General features: G+C 42.6%; 1 protein-coding gene across 3 annotated transcripts in view; it reads right to left on the reverse strand.

Annotated features, from left to right (window-relative positions):
- ANLN (anillin, actin binding protein) overlaps positions 1 to 2,492 on the reverse strand; it is a gene marked incomplete at both ends in the record, with an annotated part of 50,199 nt that extends 47,707 nt beyond the window's left edge. For all 3 annotated transcript variants that reach the window (XM_080929807.1, XM_080929806.1, XM_080929805.1), the window contains one exon: positions 2,475 to 2,492. In XM_080929807.1, coding sequence (XP_080785933.1) covers positions 2,475 to 2,492 — 18 coding nt within the window. The remainder of the gene's footprint in view (positions 1 to 2,474) is intronic.
- Between the last annotated feature and the right edge of the window lie 16,446 nt (positions 2,493 to 18,938).

Genomic DNA, 18,938 nt, shown 5'->3' on the forward strand with positions numbered 1-18,938 from the left:
GGAGATGACATGCTGGACAGCAGGGAGGCCTACGGGAGAGTTTAACAGGACTGTAGCATTTGAAATAGGAGTTATTAAGAGAATAAGGTCCCAATGTCCTGGCATTGATGGAACACGATTATTTCCTTTCTGTTTTTATAATGGCATTGGTAAATAATCACCATGGGAGAATTTTTAAAAATTTATTTCTTCAGTGTTGCATGGCTTTGAGCACAACCCTTTCTGAGAAAGCTATTTTATATTTTATACTGGCATTCAGTGCCTTTTAGACAAACAAGAACAAAAACAAAAAAAGAACTGTATTAGAAATTTATTTCACAGTACAAAAATGTTATGAATGCTATCACGGAGCACCTAGTCACTGGAACTCACTCCGTGTTCTCATTACCAACTAAGGAAAAGATTCCAAAGCTGTTATTCTTACTGCTTCTGACCTAGCCTTTATAATATAAGCTCCACACTAAGGCATGCACATTTTCAAACACATCCTAAAAGCATCCAAACAACAAGTTTTTTTTTTTTTAATCTGAGTTTTGTACTACATTCAAATGGGATATTTTTAAGTAAAAGTACAAATTTCAACCAACTTCCCAAACTGTTTTGTTCCTGTATATAGCACTAGTCAAAGTAATTTTATTCTTATGTAACAAAATATCATTGTTAAAGTCAATATTATCTAGAACTGTGGTAATTTTACTGCATGCAAGTTTTAATAATAAATGCTTTCAGTAAAAAATTCAAACTCATAAGCACATATACACACACACACACATAAACCTTGTCTCAGAAAATGATTATATGTGTGTGTGTGTGTGTGTGTATATATATATATATATATATATATATGTATATATGTATATATGTTGCATTTGGAATAGCAGGCTGGCTTGTCTGCCTCCTGAGCACTAAGATCAAAGGTGTGTGTCACAAAGCCATGCTCACATAAATAAAATTTTAAAGATTCAATATAAGTGACAGATATTTGGTGAATAATTGTCCCTATTCTCTATAGCTGCTACAAAATATGTCGTGGATGCTTCTATTAGAATTTTTTTTTTCAAATTCTTTTTTATGTGCTTGGGTGCTTAGCCTTCAAGTATGTCTGTGTGCTTGGGTGCTTAGCCTTCAAGTATGTCTGGGTACCACATGTGTATCTGGTGCCCATGGAGGACAGAAGAAGACTTCAGTTCCCCTGAGACTGGAGTTACATGCTTTTATGAGTCTCAAATGTATACTGGAAATTGAACCTAGGTTCTCTGGAAGAGAAGCCAGTGCTCTTGGCTGTTGAGTCATCTCTCCAGCCCTCTATTAGAAAATCTAATGTTAACAAAGTGTTGTTTCCCTCAAGATAACTGAGAAATTCAAACGGAGTGCAGGGTGGGGCAGGCCATGTTTAAATCTTTAATTGTTGAAACCCTTAACTAATATCTTGGGCTTAGCTTATGGAATTGTTAACTACACTACCCAAAATAAATTATTACTATCTTCTACGACATTTTCCAACGTAGTACAGAAACACTGTATGCCCATTTTACAAAATTCACAACGGTCTTGAAATTTAAACAACAGCTTAAAGCAAAAGAGGAACTGTCCTGCAGTTAAAGAATGGGCAAACAGCAACATGCAATCCTGAATGTCAGTGCACAGTTGCAACGTAAAGCTAAAACGAGAGATAAATAAGACTAACAACGGAATCTAGACCCAATTTCCAAGGCAGAGATGAGGAAGGTATTGTTGAAATGATATGCTACATAAGGTTAACTAACCTTACATCATACTCTACTAATTCTGGTTTGTACTCGCCGAGGTTAACTAAGCCCTGTTTCCTTTCAATCAGCATCAACCCTGTGCAGGAGACTTTTAAAGTTAGCAGAGTCGTGGCTTAGGAGGAATTCTAGGCTAAAGCACCTGCCCATTTGGACTTCGGTGATTTCATCACAAGATTCTTAAGTGCTCAGATCCTCTGGGTTTGTCCTTTATCACTTCCATCAGATTCCAGGCACACAGGACGAGTCACTGGGCAGACTCCACCCTGCCAACTATTCCAGCTTTCGGGCAGAGCCCGTCCCACTAGGCCCTAAGCCGCACTCTCCCGGGAGACAGCAGAGGATGAATAAAGAAGGAAAGCATGCTTTAAGTCACGGGACCCTGAGGGCAGAGTCAAGGCAGGGCGGTCGGGCGCTCACACCTTGTGCCAGCACTTGGTGGGTGAAGGAAGGCTGGCCGACTGCAGAGCTCGGGGTTTTAGAGGCCCTGTCTGCCCCGCCTTCCCCAGAGTCCCGAAACAAGCAGAGAGCCCCAGGCGGAGAAGCGAAGCCAGGGCGACTGCGACCCCGCGGCTTCCGCCCGGCTGCACGCTCACTGTGCGCACGCGCCAGGCTGCCCGCCGGTGGGCCGCAGGCTGACAGCTAGCGCGGGCGGGGGTCCGGGAGTCCGCAGGGGTCATGGTTCACAGCGCCCGCAGAGTCTCTCACCTCTGTGAACGGGTCCATCGCCCCAGGCCTCACGAGTGGACAGCGAGACGGTGGGTCCGACGGCTCAAATTCAGGAAAAGGAAAGAAGTGGGTGCAGGCTCGGCGCAGCTCCTGGAGGAAGGCTGGAGTCAGGGTGACGGGCGCTCGCACACCCAGTCGGCTCTGCCCTCCGCACCGGAGTCGGTAAGGATAGCACGGCCGTTCAAATTTGAATTTCAGCGCCCCTGCCGACGCGCATGCGCGTGTGGTGGGCGGGGCCGGGCGGGCCGCGCTTGTCCCCGCCCCTGGGTGTGGTCACGTGACGCAGCCACGTTCGGACTGGTTCGGAGCTGCGAGCTTCCTCTCGAAGTGGGTGGAGACGCTTCTGCAGTTGAACTGCCTAGGGACAGCGCCCTGCTGTCGCGCACGCACCCACGCACGCCCTAGCCGGTCCTTTCCTGGCTCTGTCAGCTCCCGCCGCTCTGCCTTCTTCCTCGGTGGGCCTTACAACCCGGTCCGACCCTCTGGCCTTGGGGCCTGATGTAATTTTGTCTCCAGCCACCAGAAGAGGGACTAGACTGTCAGCTTGACCTCCTGAGAATCCACTCCGGTGGGTCCCCACACTTTCAGCCAGTGACTAGTTCTTTGTTTGGGGGAGAAAAGAGATGACAGTAACAGACCGTGAGACAGGTTCGTTCACAGGCCCTTCGGTTTTCAATCACAGCCAGTTCCCCAAAGCCAGCAGTGTGAACACTTGAGAAACCTTCTAGTTCAGTCTCATACATTTGAGAGAAGGGACAATCGAAAAGTTCCATATTTAATCAAAGTTCCCATTTACCAGCCAGTAAGCAGGACAGAAGCTATTTCACCAATAACCGTTCACCTGACTTTCCTTTTCCTCTTCCTCGGAGGGTCTTTTGGAGATTCCCTCACAGTGTCTTACCATTTGATATTCGGCTAGGATTTCCAAGAATGCAGCTGTCTAAAGATCAGGGCTGTCAAGCCACTGGTAGCAGAACTGTTGGCCTTTACATTTCAAAAGGTGGAGAAAGCAGCAAAATCTCTGTGCCTAGGTTGGTCCTTAGGAGAGTGTGTAAAAGAGGTAGTGAGTCCTATGGTTGAGTCTGTGTGTGCTAAATGAGTCCACACCAGGATCAAATGTGCTTTCCATATTGAACAGAAAATCTGTGACAGTGTTGAAGGGTCAAGTCCAGAGTCATAAAGCTGAATAAAAATAGGAAGCTTGGGGCCAATGACAAGGCACTTGCTGCCAAGCCTTGGGACCTAAATTCTAGACCTAGAACCTGTTCCAGCAAATTGTTTTCTGACCTGAACATGCACAGTAGATAAATAAATGTAAAAACAAAAAATAATTTTCTAAGTAATAAAGGATTTAAAAAATCTGTAGATTGTAATAAGTTGAATTTTGGGCATGGAATAAGAACAACTTCTAAGAATTCAGGTCCGTGGGAACTCAGTATTACAAGATTAACAAACTTCCTTAGTGCGTTGGAGTTGTGGAATGATAGAAAATAGCAAGAGCTTTAAGTGTGTGGTGTGTGGGGTTGTTAGAATTTGGTTGCTACCTATAAACCAAAGGGCAGGGATGCCTGAATTCCTTTTTCTAGCACTGGACTGGAAAGGGGTGTGTATACTTGGGGTGTGGCTGTGTGTGTCAGTCTTGGGAATGAGTCATTGGAAATTCATGTAGCCGTTGTGCCTTCGGGCTGTTGCCTCTGAAATCCTTGGTTTCTTTATAAACAATTTGATTCCGGCCAGCATGGATAAAGCCGAGGAGCTGCTCTAAAAGATGATAGCAGCACAAGAGCTCCCACGTCTAAAGCCGGTATATCCCTGAAGCCATGCCAGAGTTTCAAGACCACACCCTTAGACGACCGCAGTTGTCTCCTAACATTACTGTGAGAGTTTCTGACCCATAGCAGTTCATTCTTAAGTTTATAACCTGGTCACGTGTGAGCCAAAGATGGAGCCCAGGCAACTCTACCGAGGACCTGGACAGGCGGAAGCAGGCAGCTGGGAAGCAGGCAGCTGGGGAGGCGGCCATAAGCTGCCGTCACTCTGCAGTGGTCCAATATGGAAAGTCATAAACCGAGTTCCATCAAAGGTGATTTAATATTTAATAGCATATTCAGAAAGAGGAAACAACTTCCAGAATCAGACAGGTGATCTGAACTGTGAGACCTGCACCACGACCCGGGGTGCAGTAGTTGGTTTTGTTCTGGGTGGTCTGTACCCCATCCCTGTGGCTGTGCTGTGAATGGGGCCTTGCTGCCAGGTATGAATCAAGCCCTCTACCACAGAGAGGGAACATCGTCAATTACTGGATTACAGTTCTAAACCTGTCTTTAGGTCCTCCAGTTACCTGAGCCTGACTTAGAAATTCAATGATTTGAAGCAAATGTGTACAACAAAAATAAAAAGGTGAAAATAATCTGTCTGTAATATGAAAATGTTTATAACCTGGGATAGCTTTTCTCACTTAAAAAAAAATTATTGCTGGGTTTGCTGCTAGAGCAAACAATCCCAGAGCATCATCAGCTAGCCCAGGGGCTGGAGAGACTGGGTCAACCATCAGGAGCACTGCTCTTCCAGAGGACCCGGGTTCAATTCCCAGCACCCACATGGTGACTCACAACCATCTGTAACTGCAGCCCCAGCTGTCCAGTCCCCCTTCAGCCAGGGAACACTCGGTGCACACATGATACACTGACATACATGTAGACAGAACATCCATATACATCAAATATTATTTTAAAGACAACCGAAGCAGAGATAGAGCCCTAGAAAAATGAGTATTTCATCTTTGGAAGATCTGATCTTTTAAACAACTAATTATGTCTCTTGTAGATAAAATAAACCTCAAAAATGAGGTAGCATTAACTTTATCAAGGGCATTCCAAAATATATATTTCTAGTTAATGTTATCACATATTCTCACAGTTGACAAAGTAATACAATAACATAAATATTTGTATTTTTTACAGAAAGAGAAAAGGCCAAGAACTGACCAGAAAGCAGTGGCAAAAAGGACCAGACAAAGGTTCTCCACGTCAGGTTATCTGGCTAATGGGTGTCTCCTTTTATACATGTATTGTAATGAAGAATAAGATCCAACAAAAATTAAGTGCGGCATGGTGGCACCAGGCTAAGGCAGGATGATTTCAGCTCAAGGCTAGCCTTGGTTACATAGTCAGTTCCAGCTTGGGCTACCTAGTGAGACCTTCTTTCAAAGACAGTTTTTGTTTTGTTTTGTTTTTTTAAATATACAGATAGGTGGTGGTGCATACTTGTAATCCTAGCTACTTCAGATTTATTTAATATGAGTGCACTGGGGCTGTCTTCAGACACACCAGAAAAGGGCATCAGATCCCATTACAGATGGTTGTGAGCACCATGTGGTTGCTGGGAATTGAACTCAGGACCTCTGGAAGAGCAGTCAGTGCTCTTAACCACTGAGCCATCTCTCCAGCCCTCCCAGCTACTTCAGGTTAACTGACAGAATCACAAATTTGAAGCCAACCTGGGCCATTTAGTGAGATTTTGTTTTAAGTTAATTTAAAAATGAGCTTGAGTGTGGCTTGGTGATAGAGTGGTCATATAGCACATAGGAGAGGCCCGTGAACAACCCCTAGTAATGAGGGTGGAAGGGGGGGATTTCCAGTGTGTTACCCAAAATGCACCATGTCCTCAGTCTGTTTCAGCATTGTGCAAACTTTTCCCTTTCCTAATTTACTCAGTGAAAGTGTTTTGGTTTCTTTGAAATTGGAGATTTTCTTCTTAAAGAAAGGGGAGCATGTATCCCAGAAAGCCTCAGACTTCCTGTGCAGCCGAAGATGGCCTTGGAATCCTGGTCTTCCTGCTTCCTCCCAGAGGCTGAGGTTACAGGTGTGAGCCGCTGTCAGTGTGCACTGGGGTCCCTCCCAGAGGCTGAGGTTACAGGTGTGAGCTGCTGTCAGTGTGCACTGGGGTCCCAGAGGCTGAGGTTACAGGTGTGAGCTGCTGTCAGTGTGCACTGGGGTCCCAGAGGCTGAGATTACAGGTGTGAGCCGCTGTCAGTGTGCACTGGGGTCCCTCCCAGAGGCTCAGGTTACAGGTGTGAGCTGCTGTCAGTGTGCACTGGGGTCCCAGAGGCTGAGATTACAGGTGCGAGCCGCTGTCAGTGTGCACTGGGGTCCCAGAGGCTGAGGTTACAGGTGCGAGCTGCTGTCAGTGTGCACTGGGGTCCCAGAGGCTGAGGTTACAGGTGTGAGCTGCTGTCAGTGTGCACTGGGGTCCCAGAGGCTGAGATTACAGGTGTGAGCCGCTGTCAGTGTGCACTGGGGTCCCAGAGGCTGAGGTTACAGGTGTGAGCCGCTGTCAGTGTGCACTGGGGTCCCAGAGGCTGAGGTTACAGGTGTGAGCTGCTGTCAGTGTGCACTGGGGTCCCAGGGCAGAGCCACATTAACACAGTCAAGTCAGCCAATGCAGTTTATGCAACGCCTCAGCTTCTTTTAAAGGCAAAGCAGAATAAACATTTCCCACAGTTTTTAGTTCTCACCAGCTGCTGTTTCCATAGCAATAGCTTATCTTGGTTTAGAGGGACCCAAACCTCCTTGAAGACTGAAAAAATCCTGTCTTCAATCTGACTCTTTGATGTGCTACTTAATTAAACTATAAACAAAGTACTTTCTCATGAGAAAGGGATCCTGAAGGCCACTTCCTCAGATATCAGCTTACTTTGCAGAACACCACCATGCCCCTCTGGTAATGTATACACTGAATTACTTTTCCATACCCATGTTTATTTCATAAGACTATTTTCACAAAACTTAATTAATTAATTAATTAATTTTGAATAACTTTATTTTAAAAAACAAAGATAAAAGAACAAATTTTAAGCATTTTTGCATAAATGTGTACGAATATATTTTTGTCAGTGCTTGGCTTTTTTTTTTCCAAAGGTTTGATACTGTGCATTAAGGTCTTACTAGTTACAATGAGCAAAAAGTACATGTAAAACAGGATGTAACCCGGAATTAGTCAAAGTTTTCTTGTTGTGTAAGGATTGAGCATAATGTTTTTTTTCAAAACTTAATTTATAGTTGTATTTATTTAATTTTGATGTTTTGAGAGAGGGTCCACTATGACCTCAAACGCAGAGCCTGCCTTCTGGCTCAGTACCCACACTCTAATGTCCTTTGAATGTATTTATAATTTAAGTACTAATTTTAGTTAAGTATTTGAATTATTGTCCTTCATGGTCTTCTGTCATGTCTACATGCATGGCCTCTCTCACTAACCCGTCTGTCCACATGTCGGCATCTGTGGAGCCCACTTCACTTTCTTTCTCTGCCTTCCAGTCTGTCCAGTCTGACTCAGTCCCAGTTGTGTTAGCTCGTCTTCTGTCATGACAAGGTAGCAAAAGTTCGTCTTTTTGTTTGTTTGAGCATGGTCTGCATATTTTCCTAGCTGCCCTGGGGCTGGTTGTATAGATCACAGAGATCCTTCTGCCTCTGCCTCCCAAATGCTAGGACTAAGGCATGTGCTACATACATGTCTGGCCCAAATCTAGAAATTTTTGAAGAGATTTGTGTTTGGTTGTAAGGCTGGAACTCCTGCTCATCCCTGCTCAAGCTGGAAATCTCTGTCTGCCCTCCTCCAAACCTGCCTACACAGAGAACCCACACACACTCACCTCACCCTGATAGGGCACTTATTACTTGGCTACAGGTTTCTGGAAGCCTATCAAGTGCCACCCAGGCACTCAGTTTTTGACCATATATGGATACAATCTCAGCTCCTGACTGATGTGTCAATACTCCTCCTATGAGCTCTATAAAAACCCCTTGCCCAGATGTGTGACTTTACTGACCTCTGCCTGTGAGATTAGTGGAGAACTGCCTCCTAATAAAACTGCCTTTATCTACTTTTAATCTGGTCTAATCTAGCCTCCATCTGCATCACTGAGGGAGAGAAAATGCCTATCAGTTTGTTTCTTGTAATTGTGAATACTCAGCAGTCTGAGGTCCTGGCTCCACAGGACCTGAGCTCAGTTCCCAGCACCCATGCAATGGCTCACACTTCTGCCACTCCAGTTCCAAAGGCTATGACACCCTCTTTTGATCTCCCAGACTTCCAGGCACATACACGGCACATATACATGCCCAAAAAGGATTTTTAATTAAGATGATTCACTTTCACTTCAGTGTGAATTAGCCCTCTATTAGGGTGCACCCCCATGACCTGTGGCCATGGTTGCACTGGGGATCAGGTTTCCAGCATACGCTTTTGAGGGAGCACACACAAACCACAGCACCAACTCCTCCGTCTCACCTCCAGTTGGCACTTAGCTCTCAAGTATCACTTTCTAATGAATGTCAGAAAGCACAGTCTCTGCACACAATGAACCCTACTATCCCTCACAGCAACCATCTCCGTTGGACTGCCTCTTCCCTATCTGCTCACATGTACAACAGCTTGGACTTAGTCTGCATTTGAGAATACCCCATCCCTAACCCAGAACTGTTATCTTATAGGGGATTTGATTTTGAGGAAAGGTCTCAAAGATACATAGTAAATTCTAAGTCAGCCTGGGCTACAGAGTTTTCTCTATTCCTGTCTCTGTCTCTGTCTCTATTTCTTTGTCTCTGTATCTTTCTTTCTTTCTCTTACACACACACACACACACACACACACACACACACACATGCATACACACACAACACACACACACACAAAGAGGAGGGGGAGCAAGATGGTTTAGCAGGTTAAATGTTTGTGGCGAAAACCCCTTAATGTGAATGTGATCACCAGAAGTGAAAACTACTCCACAGAGGTGTCCTCTGACTTCTATAGGTATGCTCTAAAATGTATGTGCCTACTCATTATACAAAGGTACAGGTAATATATAAAAATAATTTTAAATCTTTTGAGATGATATAATTGCATCACTTTCCCTTCCCTCCCTCCCCCACTTCTTGCTTTTCCTTCTAAGTTATGGCCTCTTAACTGTTACCACATGCACATATGTGTGCATACAACCTGTTCAGTCTGTATAATGTTACCTGTATGTATATGTTTTTAGGGCTGACCGTTTGGTATTGAATGGTCAGTTGGTTTGTAAGCCTGGGTAAGACTGTCTCTTCTGCTCTCAGATGTTTGCGTAGGACTGAGGTCCCCTCTTCACCAAGAGACATTAGCATGTCTATTGATGTCATCTCTGTTTACCTCATGCTTAGTCATGCTTATGGATATAGCTTCTGACATTTGTTAGAAATGCACTCTCACAAACTCCCTGTTCCTCTTGCTCTAACAGTCTCTCTGTTCCCTCTTCTGCCTTAGGTGCAGGAGTTGAGTTGTAGACGTATCAGTTGGGACTAGGCTCTACAATTCTGCATTTTGATTGGTTGCTGTTTTCTGTAATGTTCACTGTTGCAAAGAAGTTTCCTTGATGAAGGTTTAAGACTGTACTTATCTGTGGGTATAATGACAAATATTTAGAATGTAATTGGCAATTATTCTGATTGAATAAAGTAGTGGTTGTAGGCTTTCCCCAGTATCCACGACTTCACTAACCTTGGGTAGCAGGTTTCCAGTCATCCTTTCTGTTGAGCAAATCTTAGTCTGATTAGAGAGTTGTTGGTTACTCACAAGGTGTACGTGCCACTACAGCATGTGGAAGGTCTTTATGCCATGCTGAGTGTTATTGTGGTTCACAGATGTCACAGTTGGGTAGGACAGTAGTTTCCTTCCTTCCTTTGAACACTTGCATGGTACCTTTTGGTACTTTAAAAGCTTATTCTCAGAGAGGAGGCATTCAGGTCAGTTTTAGTTCAGGGGCTTCTGGGTCCTGTGTCTGAAATGCATAGTATCTTTAGTAATCAGGACTTGTCTTCCACCTCAGTGGGACAAACCAGGGGCAACAACAATTACCTATGATGTTTTGGGAGTCTCTTGGACAAACTCTAACCAAAATAGAGCTTTCTCATGTGTTTTTTTGTTTGTTTTGTTTTGTTTTTCTGTTTTTTTTTTTTTTTGTTTTTTCGGGGAGTGTTGTTTGTTTGCTTGTTTGTTTTGTTAGATGGTCTCTAGCTCTTTTGGGAATAGAACTATTTTAATGTTAAATAAAAAAGAGGGCTTGGGATATGTTTATTAGCAGAATGGTTGCTTAGCATGTTTGAGACTCTAGGTTTAACCCCCCCAGTACCATAGAAATAAAGTGTTTATTTTAGTTCACAATTTCAAGGGTTTATGATTGGTTGGCCCAATTCTTTGATATCTAATGATATATCATGTTGGGAGATTATGGCAGAGCAAAACCACACATCATCAAGTTCATGAAGCAGAGAAGAATGAGGAGGCTCCTGTGGCTCCACCATACACTTGAGGGGAATCCCTCCAGTAACCTGAAGGCAGAGCCCTGCCTCTTAATAGTTTTATTGTGTTTAGTAGTAGCACATGGGCTCAGTCTTTGGGGGGGTGGTAAATATTAAAAAGTGGTAGCCTTTTATCTTACGCTAGTGGGGGATGCATATGGCACCGTGGGGATCTCTAACTTGGTGCTCCATATCACCTCTAAAAACTCAGGTGCTGTTCACTCCACCACCCATGCTGCTTCTGTCCCTGGTGGACTGTTTTCACTCACTTTCCTCCACCGCCTGGTACAAACATGACTCCACATCCATTAACCTATCAAACAGGTTTAGATGTTAAATTCTCAATGTACAAACCCTCTACAAAATAAGCTTACAACCAATAGACAAAGATATAAACTGCCAATATATATATATATGAGATAAATTAGATCCATAGAAATCCTTAGAAATAATCATGACAACCTCATCAAGCTAGAGACGTTCCTAGAGAAACATACACATTGGCTTCCATCTCCTTCCTCTGTCAATCTGTCAATCTCTGCCTCCTCTCTTCTCTTCTGCTTTCCTAGACCTTTCACCACCTACCTCTCTACTGTCCAATCATGTATCGCCTTAACATAAACCCACAGGGAGGGTGTTCATATCAGTTGATTTCTTCCCCACTAGTCTATTAGTGTATACTAATTGGATATAATGGCCTTCACAATGGCATACTTATGCAATGTATATAATATATTTTGATCACCTAGCCCCGTAACCCGCCTGTGTCCTCCTCCCGTTCTGTTCTTCTCCCTCCTCCTCACCTTTTGTCCCATTTCCACTTTCATGGAGTTTGTTTTCTTTTTGTTTTTGTGATCCAATGACTTTAATGTAGATTACTTTCAGAAGAATGAATTTATTTAGTTATTTTGTTTTCCTCTGTTTTGTTTTGAGTAAGAGTTTCATATAGTCCAGACTGTCTTCCAACTCCCTATGTAGCCGAGGCAAGCAAGTTGTGATCCTCTGTTATGTTTCACTTACTCTTACTTAGTTCCCTTAGAACTCAAGGGGAAACATTTTAATGACATTCTCTGTAGTTCTTCATCCTCCTTGCTGAATTAACTTGCCTGCTGCTAACCTCTTTTCCTGCTATTCCTAGCTTGCTAAGTTAAGCATTTCCCAACTAGATAAGATATTGAGCCAATCCCATTTCAAACTTGTCCAACCAATTGGACCTTCAGAGTTACTCAGAATTCATTCATTCTTATCCCTTTGAGTCCCTATCACGTCCCCTTGTATTTTACACTCTACACCTTTCCTCAATGAAAATCTTACTATCCACTCTGTGGTTTTCGATGCCAAAGCAGCTCTCACTTATCCACCCTTCCCCCAAACAAACTTCTGGCTGCCTTGCCAAAGGGTCAGCAGCTTTCTTACCTTGAGCCTACCATCCGAATGTCCTGCCCATTAAATATGAATCCAGTTGTACAGTATGTCTTAGGAAATCTATATAGTCAATTGTGAGGTTATAGTCCATGTTTCAACCCACCTTTACCATTTTATTCTGACATGAGTTCAGACATACAGAAAAATATAAAAGTTTATACAAAGTTTTTTTTTTTTTTTTTTTTTTTGTTTGTTTGTTTTTTGAGGACAGAGGCAGGGTGGTAGTAAAGGCACTTGCAGCCATGCCTAGCTGAGGTAGACATGAAACACTTATCATATGTGTAACCTGTTGACATCGGGGAAAGTGTTGTGGACCATGTGATTTATATAGCTATAATTGTATGTTTGTTTATATTATTCTGTGTAGTTGGGAGGATGGCTCTTCCTCCTCTGCTCCAGGAGGAAATGACTGAGGATTCCACATTGCAGTACAGTGTTTGATGTATAGGAACACATACTCCCAGGTCAGACAAGTTCAACGTTTTGGCTTTTTGTCTGAAATACAGTGGATGAAGAAGAATGGTCTTGGGCCATACACCAAACAGGAGTGATGCCTAAAGTTGACCAGGAAAGGAGAGAGCTGTGTATATTATTGTGATTCACAACAAGTAACTATTGTCACATGATAATCCTAATTATGGGGCACCCCGTTTAGAAAATTTTAAAGTTGTTAAGCAGCTCCCAAGTTATGCTTATTAATAGAGAAAAGAACTGCATCTAACTAAAAAACTTCGTTGATTTTTTAAAAAGAAGCCTTTGTATTATAAATATAAGAGAGAAGAGGTACAAAACAAGTGAGCTGCGAGTCTTTGAAGCGCTGGGTCAGTTTCAGGGTCGTTGCATCAGTGCCATTCCCAGTGGGTCCCCGTGGTGCTCATCTTGGTTCACAGTTTACTCTGAGCATGCTTCATTCTTGAAACTAGTTTATCAAAGATGCAGGTGCTGCCAAAAAGTGATACATGAATTAAGTGTGATTGTGAAGCAAGGATTTTTGTCTCCAGGAAGACAGGACCTAGGAAAAGCATGGTATAAAGACATGAGCAAATTTTCCTTTATGTTGAATGGTATGTATAGATCTATGCATTCCATTTGAAAATTGGCAGGTAACTGGAGCTGGAGAAATGGCTGAACAAGGTTAAGAGTCACTCTCTTCTGTTCTTCCAGAGGTCAAGGATTCAATTCCTGTCACCCCTACAGTACCTCACAAATATATGTAACTCTTTTCCCACCTTTGCTTTTCAGTACAGGATTTCTCTGTGTAGCCTTGGCTGTCCTGGAACTCATTCTGTAGACCAGGTTGACCTCAAACTTACAGAGATGTTCCTGTCTCTGCCTCCTGAGTACTGAGATCAAAGGTGTGTGGCACCACTCCCAGGGAGACAGGCTTCTTTTCTGTAACCTTAGCTGTCCTAGATTTAGCTCTTAGACTAGTCTGACCCCAGACTCACAGATCTACCTGCCTTCCAAGCGCTGAGGTTAGAGGCATGTATTAAAAGCTAGGCTTTCTCAACCCAAAAATAATTTTTTAAAACATTTCCAAAGATAAAAGCTATACAGGAAAACCAGAAGGTTTGTTGGCATCAAACCTAAAAGCTAGAAAACATGGAATGAAATTTTCCAAACCTTGAAAAGTAAACACTTGTCACCCAATGTTTCTATGCTCCACAAATCATCAACTAAAATACATGGGAAAATAAGAATATTTTAAGGGGCACAAGAAAGACCATACTAGAAAATATTAGTGCTAGATGGTGTAAGGAGCCTTATTACACAGGGTGAATAATTTCTCTGACCCTCGAGTCTCAAGACCTGCTGGTGCCATGCTTGCAATGTTTGGGCCTGTCTGAGAGCCCTGTGGGCAACCTGGATATTTACCTCATCTCAGAGACTGAGGCAGCATGAGAAGAGAACAGACATGTCACATATGGATGGGGTATGAATCAAAAGTCAGCAAAGAAACTTCACAGTTAAGTTGCACCATAGATCAATGGGAATTAATAGAGATCTACAGAATATTCCACCCGACAAACTGGATATACATTCTTCTCGGTGGCACATGGAAACTCCCCTAAGCTTGTTCACAGTATAAGCCAGAAGCAAGCCTCAGTACAAAACAAGAGCCACATGCCCTGCCTCCCAAGTGTTGGCGTTAAAGGAACTTTCCACCACACTCAGCAAGAGAGGAAAGACTGAAATTCCTGGAATCAAGGAAAATACCACAATGTATCAGAATCTCTTGGTGACAACTAAGTCCTGTTCTTAGCTGAGGGAAGTATTTAGTTAGAAATGATCACATTAAAATTAGAGATCTGATGCCCTTTTCTGGTGTGTCTGAAAACAGATACAGTGTATTTATATAATAAACAAATCTTTAAATCTTAAATAAATCTTTAAAAAAAGAAATAAGTCATACTCAAGTGTAGTCTATGGCAAGAAATAAAATTCTGGTCAGAAATTAATGAAGATCTACAAAATAATACAAAAAACTAAGCAGACAAAAGTCTGTCTCTTTAAAATTGTTATCAAAATTGCTAAACCTTATCTGTCATACCCACAGTTAAAGAAGGCCCATGTTAGTGAAGTCAGAGAAAAGGGAGTTGTTACAACAGAAGATCATAAGGGAATGCTTTAAATACTTATATTCCAACAACTTTAAAAGATCCATAGCCAGAAAGATGGTTGGATGAAAACAGTAATTAAAAGGCTCCCCGCAGGGGCTGGAAACACGGCTGACCGGGCCAAAGTGTTTTGTCCTTTCCTCAGGTCCCGGTGTTCATATTGGGCAGCTCATAAGCACTCCATGAGATCTGAGATCTGACACCCTCTTCTGTCTTCCTGAGGCTCCCATACTCATCCATACTCATGTGTCACACACATAAATAATAATAAAAATGAAGAAAGGGTGAGAACACTACCAAAGCATAGTTCTGACCCCAAACTGGGTGATAATACACAAGAAAGGAGGCCACGGCCAGTCTCTCTGATGAACGCCTCCCAGATTACTTATGAATTAAAATTCGAGATCGTGATTATGATCACACACCAGATTAGTGACACAAGCCAATAATCCCAATACTTGGGAGGCAGAGACAGGTAGATCTCATGAGTACCAGACACTAGAACCATTTAATGAGGCCTGTCTCAAACCAACAAACGAAATCAAAAATACATCACAAGCAAGTGATTTCACCCTAGGGAATTCAAGTGTGGTCAAATACATGCAAAAATTAAAAAAAAAAACCCACAGTTCAATATAAAATACCAAATTAAAAGATTTAAAAACAGGCTCTTTGGACTAGTCCAGGAGGAAGGAACATCCCAGCCATAGGTGAGCTGGGAACCTTTGAGGCAATAAGGAGCAACTGTGGAAGCAGCCGGTATGATCTGAAGGTCCAGCTATCCCAGTTGCTGGTCACTACAGCAACAGGCAGCTCCACAGTCAAACTCACCGAGATAGTTTCCCAAATCTATCACTGCTGTCCAGACCATCAGGAACCAAACTCAAACCGAATCTGGGAGGACACCACAAGGAAATGAGCACAAGCTGCTGGGCTTGTAGTCAAGGCACAAGAACCACCCTCCCTGCCTAACCAAGCACAGAGAAGCTGAGGACTGTCTGCACACACGGCCAAGGCCTGAGGTCTTCACAACAATAATTACAAAACTGATTGAAAAGAGGCAGACATCCTGCGACCATCCCAGTGAATGCAGATGAGGAAATTGACAAATCTCAACATGCATAATGCTGGCTAGTTTTATGTCAACTTGACACCAGATAGATTCATTTTGAAAGAGAGAACCTCATTTGGTTATTTCTTTTCTCCTTTCTGGGCCTTAACTAAGACCCCTTTTCTCAATCACAAAATTGAAAAATTTTGTGGAAGATGTGTGGAAGTCAGAGGGACAGTTTGTGGGTCCGAGTTCTACCCTACTGCAAGTTCCAGGGACTGAACTCAGAGCATCCTGTTATTGAAACAGGGTCCCATTTGTGTAGACTGGCCTTGAATTCATGATTCCCTTGCTTCTGGCTCCCAAGCATTGGGATCATGTGTTTGTAATCCCATGTAGTCTGGCTGGATTTTCTTTGTTTTGTTTCCTTGTTTGGAGGGTCTTGTAGTTCAGGCTGGCCTCGAACTATATAGAGGATAACCTTGGACTCCTAGTCCTCTTCTTAGCGCCCAAATATTGGGATTGCAGCCATTAGTAATCCCACTCCTGGTTTCAATTTTAATACAACCTGATTTTTTTTTTTTTTTTTTTTTTACAATGCTTTGAAAATGTAAGATGCCAGGCAGTGTGAAGCACACCTTTAATCCCAGCACTGGGGAAGCAGAGGCAGGGGGATCTATCTGAGTTTGAGGTCAGCCTGTTCTCCTACAGAGTGAGTTTCAGGACAGCCAGGGCTACAGAGAAACTTTGTCTTGAAAAACAACTAAAACCCAAAGCAAACAAAGAAATAGGAGGAAATAGGAAGATAGGGAGTGGGGGAAAAGGGAGGGAGAAGGAGGAAAAAAATCAGTCCTTTATCACAATATTACCTGTTCATGTAGAAGCAGGTATAGAGAAAGGCTTCCCGAAAGATGGGATTGATCATAGTTCTGTCAGTGAGTCTAAACAGTGCTGACTAGAAAGCAGCACAGGGCAGCTGCAGACTGTGCCCAGCACAGACCTGAGCAGGCACAGAATGACCATCGATCAACAGTACAGGTGCACAGACTGTGGCTCGTCACATAGCCCCAGAGCAGATAAACTCTGTGCTTGTGAACTTGAGAGCAAGTGCCTGAAGAACACATGTAAAACATAACTTTAAATGTTTTAATTATGTCGGCATATGTCTTCATAGAGCACTTGTTAAAATATTTAAAATAAAAATGAGAGACTATCAGTAGAGAGAACATAAAAAACAAGAACGAGGTAGATTCTAAATGGGCTAAGTACGAAGGTATCAAACTCATTTAAATTTTTTATTTTAAATACAGTTTCATTGTGTAGTTCTGGTTCACTGTGTAGACCAGGCTGACTTCAAACTCACAATCCACTTGTCCCCTGCCTCCCTAGTACTGAGATTAAAGACATTCCTCACCACACCCAGCCATTTTCACAATCTTTAAAAAGATTTATTTTGTTACATGTGTATAAGTGCTAGCATTAAAGGTGTATTCCACTCCCCAAGCTCCCAAATCCTTAAGATCAATGAACACTAAAGAGGAGGTATACTTCTTAATACCTACTCTAATTTCTATATGTATACATACAGTATATACTTATGCACATATATTCATATATGTAATGATGCGATTATTTAAAATCTCCCTTACTAGTCAGTAAGTTCCTTCCAAACTCTAAAAACATTAAGCCAGGCCCCTGTATATAAAAATCCATGAAATGTATACATTTTGCTTATTTTGAAATGTAATAAAAATGGGACTGGGACATAGCACAGTGGTAGAATGCTTGCATAAGTGTACACAACACTCTGAACTGGACAGCCAGCACTGAAAACAGCTAATGAGATATAAAGAAAGCAGACACAGTGGTCCAGCATGACAGCAAAAGCATTCAGAGTAAACTGCACAAGCTGTGGTCACATGACTTTATAAACCTCTGCTTAACACTCTAGCTGGTGGCATAAACCGAGGAAAGCAGGGCCTAACATAAGAGGACCAGAGTCTCACAAACTAGCCAACTTTATTCAGAGCATTGGACAACTTATACTTTGAGGGTTAAGAAGTATCATATAAGTAAAGTGTACATTCACAAGGACGAGCCACACATGGTAAAAACATGTTTTTCCATAGAGGTATGTGAGTAACTACAGCTGAAGTAAGCACACTCCTCTCTGCCTCAGCTTGGGAGGAGCACCAGAACATACTCTAAGAACAGCTCTAAAGAAGCTGAGGTCGCAAGGCTGTCTTCTTGTGTTGCTGAAGTTTTCTCACAAGTACTCTCAGGGCTCCATTCTTGATCTGTGTTCAGGGAAATCTCCATTAGGACATTCCTTGTTTTCTTTTTCAAAGAAAACTTGTTGAATATAGTGTAAAAGCACAACAGGCTGGACTGCGGGTATAGATAGCAAAGCTGAGGATCACAAGTTCTCCTTTTTGAGAAAAGTACTAAAGCTACAGTAACGTTATACACTAGACACAAAAACTTGAAAACAAGTTTCAGAATGCAGACGTATGTGTTGCTGGAGTAATTGCAACTAAACTGCTTTAGCAAATGCATGAACTGAAGTACAACACATCTGAAGACCTATTTGATACCATTCTGTTTCTTTGAGTTGACACTGAAAATCCATACATTGTCCACTGCTCACTTATTAGTCCACAAACATTTATGAAGCGCCTACTATATGGCAGGCACCATTTCTCATCTCTTTTTTTGAATGTTTTTCATTTTTATGTTACATGTAAGGGTTGTTTTGCTTGTGAATATGTTTGTGCACTACATACATGCTATACCCAAGAAACCAGAATCTCATCTCTCCACCCCAGAGTTTCAGATGGTTGTGAAGATGCATTTGGGTGCTCAGAACTAAGCTTAGGTCCTTTGTAAGAGTGACAAGTGCTCTTAACTGCTGAGCCATCTCTTCAGCTCCCCGGTCTGTCTATACTGTTCTTATCTGTGAGGCCTGAGGTTCAATCTCTATAGCCTTAAAGAAAAAAAAAATTGCTCGTCCTATGAA

The sequence above is a fragment of the Micromys minutus genome (genome assembly GCF_963924665.1).
Source record: "Micromys minutus genome assembly, chromosome: 16".
Taxonomy (NCBI): Eukaryota; Metazoa; Chordata; class Mammalia; order Rodentia; family Muridae; genus Micromys; species Micromys minutus.